This window comes from Podarcis bocagei, assembly GCF_964188305.1.
Source record: "Podarcis bocagei genome assembly, chromosome: 10".
Classification (NCBI taxonomy): domain Eukaryota; kingdom Metazoa; phylum Chordata; class Lepidosauria; order Squamata; family Lacertidae; genus Podarcis; species Podarcis bocagei.
This window is the reverse complement of record NC_138135.1, coordinates 609,442-630,387: the sequence shown is the minus strand read 5'-3', so window position 1 is coordinate 630,387 and position 20,946 is coordinate 609,442. Positions and strand designations below refer to the sequence as shown.

At 51.5% G+C, this 20,946-nt stretch overlaps 3 protein-coding genes across 6 annotated transcripts in view; all 3 read left to right on the top strand.

Moving 5' to 3' along the window:
• Positions 1-20,946, top strand: part of LOC308595616 (uncharacterized protein) — a 189,559-nt gene that overhangs the window by 18,124 nt on the left and 150,489 nt on the right. The gene's annotated exons all lie outside the window — the stretch shown is intronic.
• Positions 1-20,946, top strand: part of LOC308595664 (uncharacterized protein) — a 152,598-nt gene that overhangs the window by 73,766 nt on the left and 57,886 nt on the right. Inside the window, exon 2 of the mRNA XM_081210239.1 lies at positions 697-5,730. Within this exon, the coding sequence (XP_081066365.1) occupies positions 877-2,433 (1,557 nt within the window). The 5' untranslated portion in view covers positions 697-876 and the 3' untranslated portion in view covers positions 2,434-5,730. Of the gene's footprint in view, positions 1-696 lie in introns of the transcript that reaches the window.
• Positions 1-20,946, top strand: part of LOC308595656 (uncharacterized protein) — a 98,468-nt gene that overhangs the window by 28,209 nt on the left and 49,313 nt on the right. For 2 of the 4 annotated variants that reach the window (XM_081210213.1, XM_081210210.1), the window contains exon 2: positions 14,062-14,234. The gene's annotated coding sequence lies outside the window, so the exon portion shown is untranslated. Of the gene's footprint in view, positions 1-12,963; positions 13,437-14,061; positions 14,235-20,946 lie in introns of those variants that run through there. The other 2 variants (XM_081210212.1, XM_081210211.1) reach the window with 2 other exon arrangements.

Genomic DNA, 20,946 nt, shown 5'->3' with positions numbered 1-20,946 from the left:
GGCTACCTACCATTAAGTACAGTTATCTCCTCGCCTTGAATATCCTGCTTTTCAGTGCCAGATTAGGATACTCCTCTGTCAGAAGACAAGCACAGGATCAGGCAGCACATCATCATTATAAAGAACCATTGGGGTGGGTGTTTCCGCCTGGGATTCCCATGTGCCAGCTGCTCTCCTTCTGCTTCTTCTTCTTCTCCTGCTCTCTCCATGCAATGTGAGGCATGTAGACAGAGGTCCATCTCCAAGAACAGGAGCTTCCCTGAGCACCCATTCAGCTGCCCCCATGCACCAAGCCTTGGTCACTAGTTCTCTGACTGACCCAGACCACAGTCCCTGGAAAAGATGTAGATCTGGGTCTCCCAAAATAGTCCATATGGACCTCCTGAGGTCAGCGGGAATGTGAAGGTGATTCATGAAGATCTAGAGGTGGAAATGGGGGCAACCACTTGATTTGAAATGCAGTCCCACAGGACAACGGTATTACAAGATCATGCTGTGTTATTAAAGATGATTGAGGATTATGAAAGGTTGCTGATGCATTACTATCATTTGACATCATAGCATTTTCATTTCCTAAAAATTGGGAACATGGGTAGTACATGGGAGAATGTAGGAGATGTTGAAATAAGAGAAGGTGCTAATGGCAGTTGATGTGTCCTTTTTTCCCCTGTGTTCTCTTTCCTGAAACCCAAACAGGATTTCCTTTCTGCCCACTCTGAAAAAGGTGATGGAGAAGACAGAATTGCGGGGGACAGGGCACCTTTCGTTTCATTAGGAATAGCCATTAAAATGTGTGAAATGTGGAATATGCTTCACTGAACGAGCACACATAGTTCACATCTACGAACACAAAAAGGAAAGAACCCACTTAAAGGTATGGAGTGTGGAAAGAGCTTCTCTTTCAATGCAAAACTTAGAACACACCAGCGGACTCACACAGAGAGAAAGCGTTTTAAGTGCAGGGAGTGTGGGAAGAACTTCAGTCAGAGTGGAAACCTTAAATTGCACAAATGGACACACACAGGGGAGAAGCCATATGAATGTATCGAGTGTGGAAAGAGCTTTAGTGATAATGGAAAACTTAGAAGACATCAACGGATTCACACAGGGGAGAAACTATTTCAGTGTATGGAGTGTGAAAAGAGTTTTAGTGATAATGGAAAACTTAGAAGACATCAACGGACTCACACAGGGGAGAAACCATTTAAATGCATTGATTGTGGAAACAGCTTTAGAAATAATGGTACACTTAGAAATCATCAACGGACTCACACAGGGGAGAAACCATATAAATGCACTGATTGTGGAAAGAGCTTTAGAAATAATGGTACACTTAGAAATCATCAACGGACTCACACAGGGGAGAAGCCATATAAATGTATCGAGTGTGGAAAGAGATTCAGTCAGAGTGGACACCTTAGACAACATCAACGGACTCACACAGGGGAGAAACCGTTTCAGTGTATGGAGTGTGAAAAGAGTTTTAGTGATAATGGAAAACTTAGAACACATCAACGGACTCACACAGGGGAGAAACCATTTAAATGCATGGAGTGTGGAAAGACATTCAGTCAGAGTGGACACCTTAGACAACATCAACGGACTCACACAGGGGAGAAACCGTTTCAGGGTATGGAGTGTGAAAAGAGTTTTAGTGATAATGGAAACCTTAGAACACATCAACAGACTCACACAGGGGAGAAACCACTTAAATGCATTGATTGTGGAAAGAGCTTTAGTGATAATGGTACACTTAGAAATCATCAACGGATTCACACAGGGGAGAAACCATTTCAGTGTATGGAGTGTGAAAAGAGTTTTAGTGATAATGGAAAACTTAGAAGACATCAACGGACTCACACAGGGGAGAAACCATTTAAATGCATTGATTGTGGAAACAGCTTTAGTGATAATGGTACACTTAGAAATCATCAACGGACTCACACAGGGGAGAAACCATATAAATGCATTGATTGTGGAAAGAGCTTTAGTGATAATGGAAAACTTAGAAATCATCAACGGACTCACACAGGGGAGAAACCATTTCAATGTATGGAGTGTGGAAAGAGATTCAGTCAGAGTGGACACCTTAGACAACATCAACGGACTCACACAGGGGAGAAACCGTTTCAGTGTATGGAGTGTGAAAAGCGTTTTAATAATAGTGGATGCCTTAGAAGACATCAACGGACTCACACAGGGGATAAACCATTTAAATGCATTGAGTGTGGAAAGAGCTTTCATAATAGTGGATGCCTTAGAATACATCAATGGACTCACACAGGGGATAAACCATTTAAATGCATGGAGTGTGGAAAGAGCTTTAGTGATAGTGGAAGCCTTAGAATACATCAACGGACTCACACAGGGATGAAACCGTTTCTGTGTATGGAGTGTGGAAAGAACTTCAGTCAGAGTGGACACCTTAGATGACATCAACGGACTCACACAGGGGATAAACCATTTAAATGCATTGAGTGTGAAAAGAGCTTTAGTGATAGTGGAAGCCTTAGGAAACATCAATGGACTCACACAGGGGATAAACCATTTAAATGCATGGAGTGTGGAAAGAGCTTTAGTGATAGTGGAAGCCTTAGAATACATCAACGGACTCACACAGGGATGAAACCCTTTAAATGCATTGAGTGTGGAAAGAACTTCAGTCAGAGTGGACACCTTAGAAGACATCAATGGACTCACACAGGGGAGAAACCATTTAAATGTATGCAGTGTGGAAAGAGCTTCAGTCAGAGTGGACACCTTAGAAATCATCAACGGACTCACACAGGGGAGAAACCATTTCAATGTATGGAGTGTGGAAAGAGCTTCAGTCGGAGTGGAAGACTTAGAAAACATCAACAGACTCACACAGGGGAGAAACCATTTAAAGGTATGGAGTACAGCAAATGCTTTGCTCAGAGTGGAAATCTTAGAAAACATCAGCAGATACGTGGGGCAGAAACCATTTAAAGGTATGGACTGTAGAAGGAGCTTCAGTCAGAGTGGAAGCCTTGATTTATGTCAAAAAACTCAGACAATGGAGAAACCATATAAATATCAGGAAAGTAGAAAGAGGTTCACTCTTAGTGGAAGTTCAGAATCAACAGACTCATGGACAGGAAGAACTTTAAAGGAGTTGAAACCCTTCAAACCATCAACAAACTCAGAGAGGAGAAGCAGTTTAAATGAAAAGATTGCAAAAAGTGCTTTCTTTATAATGGAGTATTTAAGGAACAGGGACGCGGGTGGCGCTGCGGGTTAAACCACAGAGCCTAGGACTTTGCCGATCCGAAGTTCGGCGGTTTGACTCCCCGCAATGGGGTGAGGTCCCGTTGCTTGGTCCCTGCTCCTGCCAACCTAGCAGTTCAAAAGCACGTCCAAGTGCAAGTAGATAAATAGGTACCGCTCTGGGGGGAAGGTAAAAGGCGTTTCCGTGCGCTGCTCTGGTTTGCCAGAAGCGGCTTAGTCATGCTGGCCACACGACCCGGAAGCTGTACGCTGGCTCCCTCGGCCAACAAAGCAAGATGAATGCCACAACCCCAGAGTCGGCCACGACTGGACCTAATGGTCAGGGGTCCCTTTAACTTTACCTTTATTTAAGGAACTTATTTAAGGAAGGCAGCATCTCACAATGGTGAGAATAATTTTAGATGAAAGTAACTTTAGTTTTTACACCACACCCTGTCACCCCCCACCGCATGATCCAAGCACTGCTTCTTCACCAGAACTTAATCGCTGCCTCCTGCACATTCTGAAGAAAACTTGAAATACTGAAATTGAATGGGGGATTCCCCCCCCCATCCTAATTTCAAGAGGGGGAAGGAGGGGCTGCAGGTACCAGGGAAGTCTCCTGGGGGGTGCATCTTCCCTCACGAACCCCATGGGGCAACCCCAGAGCTCCTGCTCATTCTAGTGTTTGGGAAAGAGAGTATTTTTCCATAGTCCCAGAATTTTTGATTCAGTCATGTACTCAGGAGTTTTCCCACCAGAGGACCACAGTGCTGTAGCTGCTGCTGTTGTCATGGACTGGCTGGTGAGGGGGGGGAGAGGCACCAGTTGGGGGACCCACAAGGGAAGAAGGCTCAGAGCTTGGGAACGGGTGGGGGGAGGAGCCGAAAGAGGGAGAAAGGGGAGCAGACCGGAAGGGGAGTTTTTGCAAGCTGAGGAGGAAACAGGGTTAGGTGAGCGGGAAGAGTCTGGGGCAGAGAGCAGTTCAGGCTCAGAGGGAGGAGAGGAGGGGGCCAGGAGACCCAGAGGAGGCCGGCTGCTGAAGCAACCAGAGAGACTCCCCCTCCTGCTGCGACCAGCACATGCCTTTGCGTCTGGCGGTTGGAACTCTTAGAATGTGGGGATCCCATTTTTCAACCAAAGCAAAAACCCGCTAGCCTTTTCCCAGGTCTTTCCTGACCTGACAGTCGTTCATCTTCTCTACGAAGGTCTCTTCAAAGTCCTTCTCCCTCCCTTTATTTACAATGGGGTCCCAGCACCCTTTTCTGCCTCTAGGGAAAAGAGTCCCTTTCCATTGGACGCCTGGCAGCCCAGTGCCAAATCTGGCTGCTCCAGAGAGAATGGAAAGGAACTGTAAACGCCCTTGCGCTCTGACACGCACCAGTCACTTCCTCCCGGATCCTGGTGCTGCCGGTGCAGCTGCATTTACGAGGAAAAGAGAAATTGGAAACCGAGCCCAAGTCCCTTGCTATCCAAACTGGCCACTTGGACCAGCCTTGGGGCATCTTCCTTGGGAAAAAGGAAAAGTTTCAGATCCCAGGTTCCCCGACAGGGAATGAGAGCTTTGATTGGCGTTCTCCCCTTGCAGTTAATTGCCTCTCTAATTGCAGAACCCCAATTCTCCCGTTCTCCCCTCCCCCTCCTCGCTACCTCTTGCCAGGAAGGCTGGGAGTGAAGACCGTCAGCAAAAGAGACAGCCAAGGATGAGAATCTGGGTTGCTGGGTGTTTCAGAGAATCCCGTCCACAATCTTCTCCATTCCTAGACTCACGTCCGCATGCGCTGCTCCTGGCCACCCCGGGGTCTTTTGCTAGATTAATTTATGGCCGGCCTGGGGCTGAAAATAAACTTCCAAAAAACTAAATTACTGACAAAAAACCTCACAATGGAAGGGGAAAAAAAGAACTTCAAGAAAAAACAGACCTGGAAATTAAAAATAAGGTTAAATACCTAAGGATCTTGATTTTTTAAAAAAGTTTAAATGTATATGAGGATGATTATAGTAAAGTATGGAAATAAATTTTTAAAAACTATATGGAAACCTGGACCAAACTCCATCTCTCACTCTGGGGAAGAGTCTCAGTTGTGAAAATGAATATCCTCCCCAAAATGATTTTCTTATTCCAAACAAGGCCCATTTTAGGAGAAATGAATTGTTTTAAGCAGTGGAAAAGGGAAATATCTAGATTTATATGGAGTGGAAAGAAACCGAGAATTAAACACCAATTATTAACAGATCAAAAGGAGAGAGGAGGTTTTGCATTGCCAGATTTGGAATTCTACCATGTGGCGTCAGGATTGGTTTGGATAAAAGACTGGATTACACTGAAAGATACGGACCTATTAGACTTGGAAGGCCATGAGAATCGGTCTGGATGGCACGCTTCTTTAATGTATGAAAAAGTGAAGCTCCACAGGGGATTTTTGAGCCATGTGATAAGGAAATTGTGGTATAAAATCTGGAATAAATATAAAGGAATATTTGAGCCAAAAATACCCTTGTGGACATCACTGTCAGGGAACTGCCATCGGAGGAACAGGCGGAGGGGCTCAGGGAGGAAGAAAGAGACTCAACAGCTGAGGCAGGAACCAGCAGGGGGAGGAGTGGATCTCTGAGGGAATGCGAGCAGGAGGGAGGGCTCAGAGACGCTTCCAGTGAGAACAGTGGCGAGGTATCTGAGGCGCCCGTGGGGAGACCCATGCCTCGCCGGAAACTGTCACGCCGTGAATCCAGGAGACGCGTTTCCGTCAAGGAGCTTCTTTGCTGGAAGCGCTTCCGCAGACAGCCACTGTCAGACTCTACGAGTGACTAGAGCAGACATGTCTGAGGAGCTCTATCACGCACAGAGGTTTGTGGAGCCGCACAAACTCTGAGGGAGAACGCTTTTACGCACAAGCAGCTAATCATCCCCTCACAGCAGTCTGACAGTCTCTGTACGCTGCCTGTGCAGGAGAAAGCATCATGAGCGACCCAGCCGGCACCGGAGGAGCAGGGGTTGGGACTGGTCCAAGCTTGGAAGACAGATACCGAGCGTTGGAGGTCCAACTGGCGCTGCAGACGGCGAGGCTGGAGGAGAGAAGGGCTCAGGATGCAGACAAGAAGGGGAGAGCCACTCAGTTCCCCAGAAAGGTACCAGGATTGGTGCAGAAGTTTGGGGGGGACCCCAAGGATTACCATGCCTTTAGGACAGAGATGCAATATGCACTTAATGTGCAGTTTGATGAATTCCCTGATGAGGAATCACGAGTTGCTTTCGTGATTGGGCATCTTGAGAGGGGGGCGAGGGACTGGGTTCGGCCCCTGATGGCAACGCACAATGACGTACTAAAGGACACGATGAAGTTCTTTCGTGCAATGGATATCATGTTTTCCAGCGATATTGAGGAAGGGGTGGTGCGCAGGCAGCTAATGGCTTGCAAGCAGGGAAGCCGATCTGTCCGTGAGTACTGGACTGAATTTACCATGCTGGTACACAGATTGGGTTGGGATTTATCGGCGGCACCCATTCAGATGTTATTTGAAGAAGGTCTTTCTTCGGCTGTGAAAGATGAACTGTCCCGGAGCCCCAGGGCGGTGTCTATGGATCAGCTGACCAAATCTGCGCTGACCATAGGAGCGCGCCAGGAGGCAAGAGCCTTGGAGAGGCGGGAAGGGAGAGGGGAACGTTGGAAGGAGTTCCGCATTCCAGACATTCCAGAGCCAGCTTTCCCGCCTGCAGAGCCGATGGAAATCGGAACAGCGCGCGCGCGCGCATTTTCAAAACCCAGTGAGGGGGTTAAGAAGGAGGGAAAGGGCGCCCGGAAATGCTACCTCTGCCAACAGCCAGGCCACTTTGCCAGAGTCTGCCCCCAGAGGAAGGAATGGCAAGGGATGGTGGGAGCTGTTGAGGGAGGAGAGCAGGGAGAAACAGAGCAGGTAAAAGCCAACGCCTGGTTGCCACAGTCAGGGCACTGCAGCCAGGCCAAAGAGCAGTGAAAGTGCCCGTGCCAGAAGCACCTCAACCTGCTCTAGTGATTGAAGTGTCGCTAGAGCTGCAAAATGGACATCCCCTAAAAATAAAGGCGCTGTTGGACTCAGGCAGCTCCTGCAATTTTATGAGCAAGGAGTTTGCTGCTGAACACCAGATACAGACTATCCCTTTAAGCAACCCCCTGCAGGTGACCACGATCGATGGCAGGGAGTTGTTGGGAGGAGGAGTCAGCTTGCAGACCGTCCCAATGATAATGAGGGTGGCAAGGCACACAGAACTGATAGCATTTAATGTGGCCACCTTGGGAGGCGCTCCCATTATTTTGGGGATGAGCTGGCTAGCGCTACATGATCCGCTGGTGGGCTGGCATCAAAGAGTGGTTTCCTTTGGTTCGGCACATTGCTTAGAACACTGCAAAGGGGAAAAGGGTTCAGCAGGGGCCCAAGCCACCCTAGCAGGGACTGAAGTAATGGAGAAGGTGAAGGTACCACCACAGTATGCAGATCTCAGCGACGTGTTCAGCGAGAAGGAAGCTGACCAACTACCCCCGCATAGGCCCTTTGATTGCCAGATCAATTTACTCCCTGGAGCACAGCTTCCTGTAGGCAAGTTGTATGCCATGTCAGACAGAGAAATGCAGGAGTTGCGAGAGTTCATTGACAAGAACCTGAAGAGAGGTTTCATCAGAGAGTCCAAAGCAGCGGGAGGTAGCCCAGTGTTCTTTGTGGATAAAAAAAACACGAACAAGCCGAGACTTGTATGTGATTTTAGGCTGTTAAATGCAGTGACAGAACCAGTGGCTTTCCCTATGCCCAGGATTGATGATATTTTGACCAGGGTGCGGAAGGGAAAGATTTTTACAAAGCTGGATCTAAGGGGGGCGTACAACCTGATACGTATAAGGAAAGGGGATGAATGGAAAACCACCATGTTCACACCTTTGGGGGCATTTGAATATCTCGTTATGCCTTTTGGATTACAAGCAGGCTCAGCGTGTTTTCAAGCGTTTATGAACCACGTACTGGGTCCTTTGCTCTACAAGAATTGCGTCGCCTTCCTAGATGATGTGTTGGTGTATTCGGAGAATGAGGAGCAACATGTGAGAGACGTCAGAGAAGTGTTGAGCAGGCTGCGAGCCAACAGGCTGTGGGTGAAACTGGAGAAGTGTCAGTTTCATACCAAGGAGGTGGAATTCCTGGGGTACCTCCTGTCAGACAAGGGATTGGCCATGGATCCCGGCAAGGTTCAGGCAGTGCTGGAATGGAAAACACCCAAAACCAAGAAGGATGTGCAGAGGTTCCTAGGGTTTGGGAACTTTTATCGTAAGTTCATCCGAAACTTCGCCCACCTGACGGCGCCCATTACGGACTGTCTCAGCAGTAAAAAGAAGTTTGTTTGGACGGCGGAGGCGGGACGAGCGTTTGAGGAACTGAAAAGGGCCTTCGCCTCTGAAGAACAACTTCTGCATGTGGATTTACAAAAAAGGCTGAGGGTCGAAACAGACGCATCTGACAGAGCCATAGGGGCGGTGCTTCTTCTGCAGCCGGAGAAGGAGGAGTCAGAGTGGCGACCGTGTGCCTTCTTTTCGCGAAAGCTGAACAAATCCGAGAGGAACTACACGGTGTACGACCGGGAGCTTCTTGCTATTCATGAGGCTTTCCGGAGATGGAGGCACCTGCTAATTGGGGCACAACATAAGGTGCAAGTGTGCACGGACCATAAGAATCTAGAGTACTGGAGAACTGCGCGAGTGCTCAACCAACGGCAGTTGAGATGGGCCCAGGAGTTCTCCAAATTTAACTTTGAGATATGTTACGTGCCAGGCCCAGAGAACGTTAGGGCGGACGCTCTCTCACGCAAACCCGAATATTTGGAGGGGGAGGGGGCACCCGAAGAGACACATGTCATTCCAGAAGACCGCTGGGTGTGTGGGGCGGTATTGGTGGGGCAAAGGGAATTGGTAGAGGGAACAGTGCATGATGAATACGCCCAGGACAAACTCAGGGGTCTCAGGAGGGAGGGAGACAAACCCGGGGGTTTTGAGGAGAGAAACGGGGCGTTGTACTACAAGGGAGCGTTATATATACCTGAAGGGGAATTAAGGGAGATCAAGTAGAGTATTTGGTAATGTGGGAAGGGGAACCGGAGTCGGAAAACACCTGGGTTAGGGCAGAGGATGTCAATGACGAAGTTTTAATAGAAACTTTTCATCAGAGGTTCCCACGTAAACCTCAGCCCGTAGCGAGGTTCCGGAGGAAATACTTTGCCACCACCGACGAAGAAGAGGAGTTGGAGGGGTTCACAGATTCCGAGGAGGAGGAGGATTCAGCGAGCCAGGACGGCGATCGATGGAGGGAATTGTTCGAGACGTCTGAAGATGAAGAAGATTCTTTTCGGGGTTTTCACCCTTCATCTCCCAGAGGAGAGGAAATGGGAGGGGGTGAGGGGGGCCCTGGAGGGGAGGTGGATGTCAGGGAACTGCCATCGGAGGAACAGGCGGAGGGGCTCAGGGAGGAAGAAAGAGACTCAACAGCTGAGGCAGGAACCAGCAGGGGGAGGAGTGAATCTCTGAGGGAATGCGAGCAGGAGGGAGGGCTCAGAGACGCTTCCAGTGAGAACAGTGGCGAGGTATCTGAGGCGCCCGTGGGAAGACCCACGCCTCGCCGGAAACTGTCACGCCGTGAATCCAGGAGACGCGTTTCCGTCAAGGAGCTTCTTTGCTGGAAGCGCTTCCGCCGGCAGCCACTGTCAGACTCTACGAGTGACTAGAGCAGACATGTCTGAGGAGCTCTATCACGCACAGAGGTTTGTGGAGCCGCACAAACTCTGAGGGAGAACGCTTTTACGCACAAGCAGCTAATCATCCCCTCACAATCACCAAGAGAAGCCATATACAGTGGTACCCCGCAAGACGAACGCCTCGCAAGACGAAAAACTCGCAAAACGAAAGGTTTTTTCGTTTTCGAGTTGCCTCGCAAGACGAATTTCCCTATGGGCTTGCTTCGCAAAACGAAGCTTGCCCCGGGGACAGCGGGTCTTCTCTTTTGAAGCGCTGCCCCTGGACCTCTTTTGAAGCAAGGGGCTGCAGGGAGATCGCTTCTCCCGGTGCTCCGAAGCCGGGCGGGGGGGGGGAGGGAACACCTTCTGAAGGCAGGCGGGGGACGAAAGTCTTTGCTCCCCTCTGCCTGCCTGTCCCGGAGGGCTTTTGAAGGCAGGCGGGGGGGAGCAAAGACTTTTGCCCCCCGCCCGCCTTCAGAAGAGGTCCAGGACCTCTTCTGAAGGCGGGCGGGGGGGGGCAAAAGTCTTTGTCCCCCCTGCCTGCCTTCCCAGGGGCTTTTAAATCGCCCCGGACAGCGGAGAAGTCCTCCGCTGTCCCGGGGCGATTTTAAAATGCCGCCCGCCAACATTTTAAGATCGCCCGGACAGCGGAGAAGTCCTCCGCTGTCCCGGGGTTTTTTAAAATGCTGGGGGTGGGAAGAAAAGCCCTTGTCCCCCCCCCCAGCCTTCAGAAGAGGTCCGGGGACAGACTGTCCCCGGACCTGGTCTGAAGGCGGTTTCCCTAGGAACGCATTAATTGATTTTCAATGCATTCCTATGGGAAACCGTGCATCGCAAGACGAAAAAACCGCAAGACGAAGAGACTTGCGGAACGAATTAATTTCGTCTTGCGAGGCACCACTGTACTTATGTTAGAATAGTTACAACTAGCAAAACTGACGGGAAGAGTTAGAGGAGTACTGAACCAGAAAATATTTAGAGAATGGAGAATATTTAAGGATTATCAAAGATCATATTGTACCAACCACACCATATTAGCAGAACTTGAGTGATACTTCTAAACATAACAAATACAGTTGGTGGAGTAGATGGGAACAATATTAAAGAATATAAAACTGTGCGAAAAAAAGGCAGTATAAACAGTACAATGAGAATGATTGGAAGACTCATTTTGTCAGAAGTCTTTTTTATTTAATTAGGAAGATTAAGTTTTTTTATGCACATAAATCTGCTTCTTTCTTTTTTCTGTATTTTCTTCTTTTTTCTTCATTGCTTTTTCTTTAATTTTCTTTTTTTGCAGTATGAGATTCCAAATTCTTTGTATATGTGTGTAATTTAAATCAATAAATATTATTTTTAAAAATAAATCAATTTGTGGCTGGCCTGATCAAGCGTTGCTTCCTCTGGTTAGCCCCGCTGGAACTCCACTTCTTTCCAGACCCTGGGGTCACTAGAGGACTGGTGGCTCCTCCTGGCAAATGGCCTGGTGCGCGCTGGATCACCGGTCCTTCCTTGCCCCCCTTAAATCTGGCCAACTGAAGGTCCCAACTGGGGTGCCATCTGTTGTAAACAAAAGCTGCCCTTCTTCCCTTATGGGGGACACAAGAGCCCTTTATAGAGTCCCTTGTGGGTTCTCCATCGGTAGGAGAAAAGAGCAGAGGCAACCAGAGACTATTGAGAAGCAAAGCAGCTAGTAAGCCTGATCTTGATTGATCTGCTGCAACAGGGTGTTGCAGGAACCCCCCCCAATCATTCAGTTTGTACAAACACGACACACACACACACACACACACACACACACACACACACACACAATGCTTCTGTTATAAATTCATAGAAAATCAGCCGTACATGGAATCTGCACCGTTCGACTTTTATTTTGCACCATGAGGGAAGGACTATCAAAGGGGGGAGACTTGACACAAGGCAGCCAACATGTCCGCAGCGAGCCCTACCCAGTTGGCATGCCAACCTTGATGGTCCTGGACAGAAGATGATTCCACTCACAAAGGACCTGCATATGGAAGTGGATTCAGTAGGGACTGAAACACAGGACAGTGACCAGCCCCTCCCTCTGGGGGCAGGAAACAGTGAACTCCCCTTTGTCTTCAGGAATGTAAACATGGGGAGGGGGAAAGGAGGAACCGGACAGGTGAGAAGACCCTCAGGTTACCACCACAACTCCTCCTCCAAAGAAGTCACACTTCTCTGAGGTCTCTCAGCCCCACTCACCTCACAGAGTGTTTCCTGTGGGGGAGGAAGGGGAAGGAGAATGTTAGCCGCTTTGAGACTCCTTTGGGAAGTGATAAAGCGGGATATCAAATCCAAACTCCTCCTCTTCTTCTCCCTGAACCCCTCCTCGGTGTGATGTGTCAATGATGTAGTCATGATGTAGTCTTGGGGGTGTAGCATGGGGGATTAGCAGCTAATAAAAGTTGGGGTCTTCTTTTGTTGGGGGCTTCCATCTTGTTCCCCCTGGGGGCAGGGGGGAGTCCTGTGGGGACAGTCTTCCATCAAGACCTACTGGCTGCTCTTTTGCTCTCCTCTTCCTGGCTGGTCTCCTTGTTTCTGGTCCAAGGGATCCCTCAGATTTAGGAATCCGCTTGGCTGCTGTGCAGGGACGGGGCCTGTGTCCACGGTCCTTGTCCTGGCCTGAGTCAGAGGCTGGGGTGGGGGGCTGGGATTTGGGGGGAGTCGCTTAGCTGCCCCCCTCCATTCCTGGTTTGAACAGCACCAAGACCTAAAAGACGGAGGGATCAAAGCTCGTGGGGTGGGGGAGGGGAGGATGTTGCACTTGTGGGGGGGACCCCTCTTTGCAGCTGGATCTCCGGGATCAGCCCCTCCCTCGCTCTCCTAATCCAGAAGGAAGAGGGGAGGGGGGAAACCTTCCTCTCTCCCCCCCCTCAATTCTTCCCCCCCCTCCCGGCACCTCCTCCTCTCACCTCGCCCCCCACAAGCCCAGATCCCGCCCCCAAACGTCTCACCCCTTCCTCCTCCTCCTCCAATCCGGCTCTTCTGTCCCAGGAATTGGGGGGGGGGGTGCTGCTCTGCGCGTAGCTCTAGGGGGGGCGCTTTCGGAAAGGGGAGGGAGGAGGCAGGGATGTTGCAGGAAAGGAGAATCGGGAGCGAGGACAAAGAAGTAAAGGGGTTGCGGGGGGGTAGGGGGGAGAAAGGACCCAGAGACCCCGCCAGCTCCCCAAGCGCCTTCCGTGAGGCCTGGATCCCGACACGCCTGCTGCCAAGGGGGCTTTCCTCGCAGGGGGGACGTGGGGCGCCCACCCACAAGGACTCCCGGGCCCCGTTTCCCCCGCGCAGGCATCCCTGGGGCGCGGAGAAGCGGGCCAGGAAAGGGTTAAGGGGTGAGGGGTGCGGAAGGCGCCTGGATAGAGACCCCCCTGTCCCTCCCCGGCTCGTCTTGGGGGGCATTAGGGACGGAGAGATGGGTCGCGCAGGGCGAGGGGTGAGCCGGGCCAAGGGGGCGTCTGGGTGCAGGGGAGACTCCGGGAGAAAGAGAGGGGGTCATGGAAGTGGGGGGGGAGAAGGGAGGGGGCATCCCCGAGTCAGGGAAGCGCACCAATGGGGGGGGGAGAGAGGAAGACCCGTCCTGGGGGGAGACATCTCCATCATGACGCCCACGATGAATCTCCGGAGGGGCCGCCTTGGCTTCTCCCTCCCACCCACGAATGCCCCCCCCCTTCAGGGCGACCAGAGAGGGATCCCTGAAAAGTGGGGGTCCTGCCCCCCACCCTTCCTTCCTGCAACCTCCATCCTCTTCCCACCCCATAAGCCCCTGCCCTGCCCAGTCCAACCTCTGGTCCCCTGGAGAGGAGAGGAAATCCGGAGAGGAAGAGGGGAGGGGGGAGGCCTTCTCAGAAGCGGCGCTTGGTTTCCGCAATCCCACCCAGGAAGCAGCCAGAAACCTTTTCCTCTCTCTCAGGCTGCCATCTTTATTGTCTTTTCTTCTGAGGATGAGGATAATGTACACCTGTCCTCAGAAACAGGGGTGCAGAGTCCATGGAATGGCTCTCAGGATTGATACAGAAGTTCCACCTCAAAAGCATTTCTGTTCCTCTCATTCTTTGTAGCCAATGTCAGAGTGACTGACAAGCTGAGATACAACCCATCATCATCCCATGACAGTGACTGCACGAATCTTCCCAGTCAAAGGACCCATTTTCAGGATAGACAGTGCCTGTGGCTGGAGGCTCTACACACCGGGTGTGCCTGTGGAGGCCAAAGACTGCCAGTATTAGCACAGGTGAGGTGTGTGACCTCCCCAAATTTACAGACTGTATGTGAATGAGAGTTTGTGGGTGGGATTATAGTTTATGGCAACCCTGTGATTTTCTCCACCCATAATATTTTATGAGCTGATATAGCAGTACGAATTCCAAAATAACTACAAAAAATCACAAGATGATAATAATAGTGCAGTGGTACCTCAGGTTAAGAACTGAATTCGTCCTGGAGGTCCGTTCTTAACCTGAAACTATTCTTAACCTGAAGCACCACTTTAGCTAATGGGGCCTGCTGCTGCCGCCGCGGGATTTCTGTTCTCATCCTGAAGCAAAGTTCTTATCAGAAGGTACTATTTCTGGGTTAGCAGAGTCTGTAACCTGAAGCGCCTGTAACCTGAGGTACCACTCTAGATGTTATACTATTAGTGTCTTCCCCAAGCCACTCTGGGCAGCTTACAGTACATATAGGTAATGGTAAAGGGACCCCTGACCATTAGGTCCAGTTGTGGCCGACTCTGGGGTTGTGGTGCTCATCTCGCTTTATTGGCCGAGGGAGCCGGCGTACAGCTTCCGGGTCATGTGGCCAGCATGACTAAGCTGCTTCTGGCAAACCAGAGCAGCGCACGGAAACGCCGTTTACCTTCCCGCCAGAGCGGTACCTATTTATCTACTTGCTCTTTGATGTGCTTTTGAACTGCTAGGTTGACAGGAGCAGGGACCAAGCAACGGGAGCTCACCCTGTCGCAGGGATTCGAACCGCCGACCTTCTGATCGGCAAGTCCTAAGCTCTGGGGTTTAACCCACAACGCCACCCACGTCCCTACAGTACATATACAAGACAGTAAAATATCCAACATTTAAAACCTCCTGATACAGCTGTCTTCTAAATGTCAGAGGGTTGCCTGTTTCCTTGCCCTCTGAAGGGAGGGCATTCCATGGGGCAGGAGGCCCTCTGCCTGGTTCCCTGGAACTTCACTTCTAACAGCAAGGGAACCAGCAGAAGACCCTCGGAGGCGGACCTCCCTGTCCGGACTGAACGACTGGGGTAAAGATGCTCCTTCAGGTCCACAGGGCCGAGGCTGTTGAGGGCTTTAGGTTGCAGATCTTGCTCCTCCATAATGATTGATGTATAGTTAGCAGAGTAGGAGAAAACAGAGGCGGGGGGGGGGGAATTCAGCTGAGAAATTTGTTACCGAAGACAGATAAGCATGACAGGACCCAAAAAATAGCAAAAATGTAACTCACAGTAAAACCCTGACTTAGCAAACCAAAACAGCTCTCAAGTAAGAAACAGACAAGCAGAGTAGAGTAATATCAGAATAGGAAGTGGGAGCAGGCGCATTTCAATACTGTAATTTATATCTAATTCAATGTCAGAGTAACCCTGGGACTAGATAACAAGCCTCCAGGTGGACGTGCTGCATCTACCCTTCACGTTCCTCTTCTGCACGGGCAGAATCTGCCTTCTGGACTGTGGGATTCATGGTTGTTCTCCTCCTCTCCATCCACCAGGGCTTGACTTCAGGGGCAGCAGAATTCCCCAGCCCCCCAAGGATTTGAGACCCATCAGCTTTCCTCACCTGGTTTAGCCGGCCGGTTGAAGCCGTTGCTTGAACCCCTGTTGCATGCTGACAGCTTCTGGAAGCCACAGGTGAGAGCTGAGTGCAGGATGGGCACCAAGGGTGGAAAAATGACCCCAGAACATGTCCCCCACCAAAGGAACTACTGCTCCCCAACACCCCATGACATCTAGATGCAGGTAGGTAGCCGTGTTGGTCTGACGCACTTGAAATAAAAAATAAAAAAATAGCCCAGTAGGACCTTAGGGACCAAATAAGATTGTCCTGAGCATAAGCTTTTGTGTGCATGCACACTTCTTCAGATACACTGACACAGATGTCACCAAACCCTTGCATATCGTGGGAGGGTGGGGTGGGGTTTTTCTCAGAAGGTACTCCTACTACCATCTCCCACTACCTTTCACTATATGAGGAAGTGTGCATGCACACGAAAGCTTATACGTAGAACAAACTTAGTTGGTCCCTAAGGTGCTACTGGACTATTCTTTTTCACTTCAACTGTGTCAGACCAACACGGCTATCTACGATTAAGTACAGCTATGTCCTGCTTTTCAGTGTCACTTTAGGATATTCAGAAGACGGGCTCGAGATCAGGCAGCACGTCATCATTATTAAGCACCATTGGGGTGGGTTCATGAAGATCTAGAGGTGGAAATGGGGGCAACCACTTGATTTGAAAGGCAATCTTAGAGTAAAAATTCTTGCTAAATGTAGTTTTTATCAATCTCTTTATCTCTTCATAAATCATGTTCCAAAATCTTTGTATCTCTAGACAGGACCACCACATATGGTAGTATGTTCCTATCTGTTCTTTACATCGCCAGCACTTGTTATTATTTGATTTATTTATTTTTGCAAGTTTTACAGGGGTCAGGTACCACCTATAGTAGATTTTCATAAGATTTTCCCTTATAAGGAAACAAGCCGTGAATTTTATATTTTTAGTCCATAATTCGTTCCAAATATTGGGTTTGATCGTATGTCGCAGGTCCCTCTCCCATTTTACTGTAATTTCTTGGATATCTTCCTCCTTTCTTTGCCAATTCAAAAGTACATTGTCAGAGCTGCTTGAAGATCCTAGCTCACAGAGGATCACGCTAGCCAGCAGTCATTAAGTAAAAGTCTTTATTGAATTACAGTTTCCATTCTCACGCTGCTGTCCGCAACTCTACGTCTAGTAGCTAGATCGGCGAAGCTCCGTCTGAATCTCCGCCCCGTGCGCACCAACTTAATATCCTAGCCTTGCTCCACCTTTTCCGCCTGACTGTCCTCCTCTGGGTCCCTCTACCCCCCGGGGCTTCTTCCTTCCGGGATTCTTCTGACGCTGACCCGGACCCTCCTGCCTCCTTGCGCCGGGCTTTAGGACCTGGTTCCCTTTCGGGGCTGCTTACTGCGCCGCCTTCCTCTGCATTTGAACTTGGCGCGCGCGCCCAACCTTCCACTTTCCTCTTAACCGTTTCTTCGCTCCCCGATGGAGGTGTGGCCACTCCTGACTCATGCCCTCCCTCCTGTGGTGAGCTGCCAGCGCTTCCCCCCTGGCTCCCTTCCTCTTCCCTGCTTCCTGGCGGTGACGCTGGTCCCGATTTCCAGCTGCTCCCCCCTGAGTCCCCTCTGGCTCTATCTTCCTGGGGTGCCCCCCTAGACTCCCCCCTTGCCCTGGCCACTGGTGCTCCTTTCTGTGAATCCTCTGATTCACTGGAAAGACTGGGAGATCTCGGGTAGTCGTCATCACTCATCCTTTCCTCTGCCTCCTCCCCTTCGCTCTCTGTTTCCTCCCTTGCCCGTGCCTCTGCTCCTAAACCCCTGACATCCATCCCCCCCTCGAAGCCCCCCAGTCCCCCTTCCCCTCCTTCCGGTGCTGGAGCTGGGGGCTGCTGTTGCAAAGGGACGAACGTCGGATATCGGTCGCTTCCCGTGGCAGGCCTCCATCGGAACTCTTCCGGGTCTTCCCCCCTGCTCTCGTTGACGACGGTCACCTCCGCTTCCATCTCTGTGCCGCCGTGCTCGAAACCAGGGTCGTCCCCGAAAATGTCCATGTCCGTCTCTCCCTCACTTCCTCCTGGCGGCGTTGCTCGTCCTGAGCAGTCCAGCCACTTTCTGCGGAACTGCTCCTCTGGCCTATCGTCCCACCAATACGAGGGTTCTGAGACAGATCCCGAGGGTGACCCCTCCGGGGAACGGACGTCTCGTGTTGGTTCCTCGTCCGAGTCGAACCCCCGGAACGTGCTGGCCGAAAGCGTGGGCGTGAAAAGCCAGTCGTCGAAAAAGTCTGCTGGCATAGGTCTATGTGGGAAGAGGGCATGAAACTCGTCTTTGAGCAGAGGTTCGTCTAAGGCGTAGCCCGGCACCCAGCTGTTCGCACTGGCCGGGGTGCCCTCCCTGGCGAGAAAGTATTCTACCCCCTCTTCCCCCCATCTGGAGTCCAAAATCTCCGTGACGTCGTTGATGCGCTCCTTCTGTGCCGCTCCCGCGTGCCCTGTTCTGTCTTTGGCCGGACTCGGCGCCGTTCCGGGTTCCTGGAACCTGTGCGGTGCCTTGTAGGGAGTGAGCACCGATCTGTGGAATACCGGATGCATTCTGGAACCCTCCGGAAGTGCCAGTCTGAAAGCTACCGGGTTGACCTGCTCTTCGACTTGGTAGGGCCCCAGTTGTTTATGCCCTAGTTTCTTCTTGGCCAACGACCTGGCCGGCACTGCGTGGGCTGCTAACCAGACCCAGTCTCCCACGTGGAGCTCTTCGCCAACCCTTCTGTGCCTGTCCGCTTGTACCTTGTATGCGTGTTTGGCCAGCTCCAGGTGGCGCCTCAGCTGATCGTGGACTTCCTGCAGCTCCGACGCGAATGCATCTGCTGTCTGCGGCTCCCCTTCCCCCATTCTTTCCAGTCCCGGGAAGGTTCTGGGGTGCCTCCCGTTGTTGGCGAAGAACGGCGTGACCCCCGTGGACACGTGCTTCGTGTTGTTGTAGGCGAACTCTGCAAGCGGCAGGTAATCCACCCACGTCGCAGGCTGTTGATTTGCATAACATCTCAGGTACTGCTGCATGATGGCATTGACCCGCTCCGCTTGCCCGTTGGTCTGCGGGTGTCTCGCCGACGCCAGGTTGATCTTGACGTTCAGGAAGCCCATCAGCTTCTGCCAGAAGTTCGAGATGAACTGCCGCCCGCGGTCGGACAGAATAGACCGTGGCAGACCGTGAACCTTGAACACGTGGTCTATGAACAGTTTGGCGGTTTGCTCCGCCGTGGCCACCTTAGCACACGGAATGAAATGCGCCATCTTGGAGAACAGGTCCACCACCACCAGCACTGCCGTCTTGCCCCTTGAGCTGGGCAGATCCGTGACAAAGTCCAGAGCCACCCTTTCCCAAGGTTCGACCGGAGTTTGCAGCGGCTCCAACAGTCCGGCCGGCGGTTTGTGCACTGGCTTGGCCCTCTGGCAGGTGTCACACCTCGCCACGTAGTCTGCGACCTCCCCTCTCATTCCAGGCCACCAGAAATCCCTGGCTACTAATTCCACCGTCTTCTCCTTGCCAAAGTGCCCGGCCGTGGGCGCGTCGTGCAGCTGCTGCAGTACCTTGGCGCGAAGTTCGTCTCCCGGCACGTAGATGGCCCCTTTACGGATGAGCAATCCATCTCTTAGCTGGAAACCGTCGGCCGCTGCTTTGCCCCTTTGCACCTCTGCCATCTTTGTTTGTGCGAAGGAGTCCCCCTGCAACGCTCGCCGCACCGCCTCTAGGTCCACGGTCGCCGCGGCGCACGCCCACACTGTCGGTGCAAAGATGTGCATGGCGGCCGCTGGTGTTGCGTCCTCCAGATACTGTGGCTTGCGGGAGAGAGCGTCTGCCATGATGTTGGTGTCCCCCGGGACATACTCTATTCGGAAGTCGAAGTTCGCAAAGAACTCAGCCCAACGTATCTGCCTCTGGTTCAGGAACTGTGCCGTGCGCCAGTGCTCTAGATTCTTGTGGTCCGTGCAAACCTGCACCGTGTGCTTGGCGCCGACCAGAAAGTGCCTCCACGCCTTGAACGCTGCATGAATGGCCAGCAACTCCCTGTCCCAGATGGTGTAGTTCTGCTCGGACTTGCTGAGCTTCCTGGAGTAAAACGCTCCCGGTCGCCACACCCCCTGCGGGTCTTTCTGCAGCAGGACCGCCCCCACGGCTCTGTCCGAAGCGTCTGTCTCCACCCTCATCGGCTTGCTGGGGTTGACATGAAGCAGCTGCTCTTCCGACGCGAAGAGACGCTTGAGTGCCTGAAAGGACTGCTCCGCCTGCTCTGTCCAGATGAACTTCTTTTTCTTGGAGCTAAGCGTGTCAGTGATGGCCGCCGTCTGCATCGCGAAGCCCTTGATAAACTTGCGATAGAAGTTCGCAAAGCCGACAAACCGTTGGACCTCCTTCCGGTTGCGCGGGCTCTTCCAATCCAACACTGCTCGAACCTTGGCGCTGTCCATGGCGAGCCCCTTGTCAGACAGCTTGTAGCCCAGAAAATCCACCTCCGGCACGTCAAATTGGCACTTCTCCAGCTTGGCGTAGAGCCTATGTTGCTTTAGCCTGCTCAGCACTTCCTTGACGTGCTTGTCATGCTCCTGCTGCGACTCCGAAAAGATCAGGATGTCATCTAAGAAACAGACGCACGTCTTGTAGAGAAGTCCCGCCAACACGTGATGCATAAATGCTTGAAAAACGTGGGAGCCATTTTGCAGTCCAAAAGGCATAACTCTGTATTCGTAGGTACCCAGTGGCGTGAACATGGCTGTCTTCCACTCATCACCCTCCCGCATGCGAATGAGGTTGTACGCCCCCCGCAGGTCCAACTTGGTGAACACTTTTCCCTTCCGCACCTTCGCCAGGAGGTCGTCGATTCGGGGCATGGGGAAGTCCGACGGCTTGGTCACACTGTTCAAAATCCTGTAATCCACCACGAGTCTTTTTTGGGGCGTGTCTCGCTTCTTAACAAAGAATACAGGACTGCCCCCCGCTGCCTTGGACTCTCGGATGAAACCGCGCTCCAAATTATGATCGATGAAGTCTTTGAGTTCCTGCAGCTCGTCCTCCGACATGGAATACAGCTTCCCTTTAGGCAGCGCCGCCCCCGGCAGCAGGTCAATTTTGCAGTCATATGGTCTGTGAGGGGGTAGCCTGTCCGCCTCCT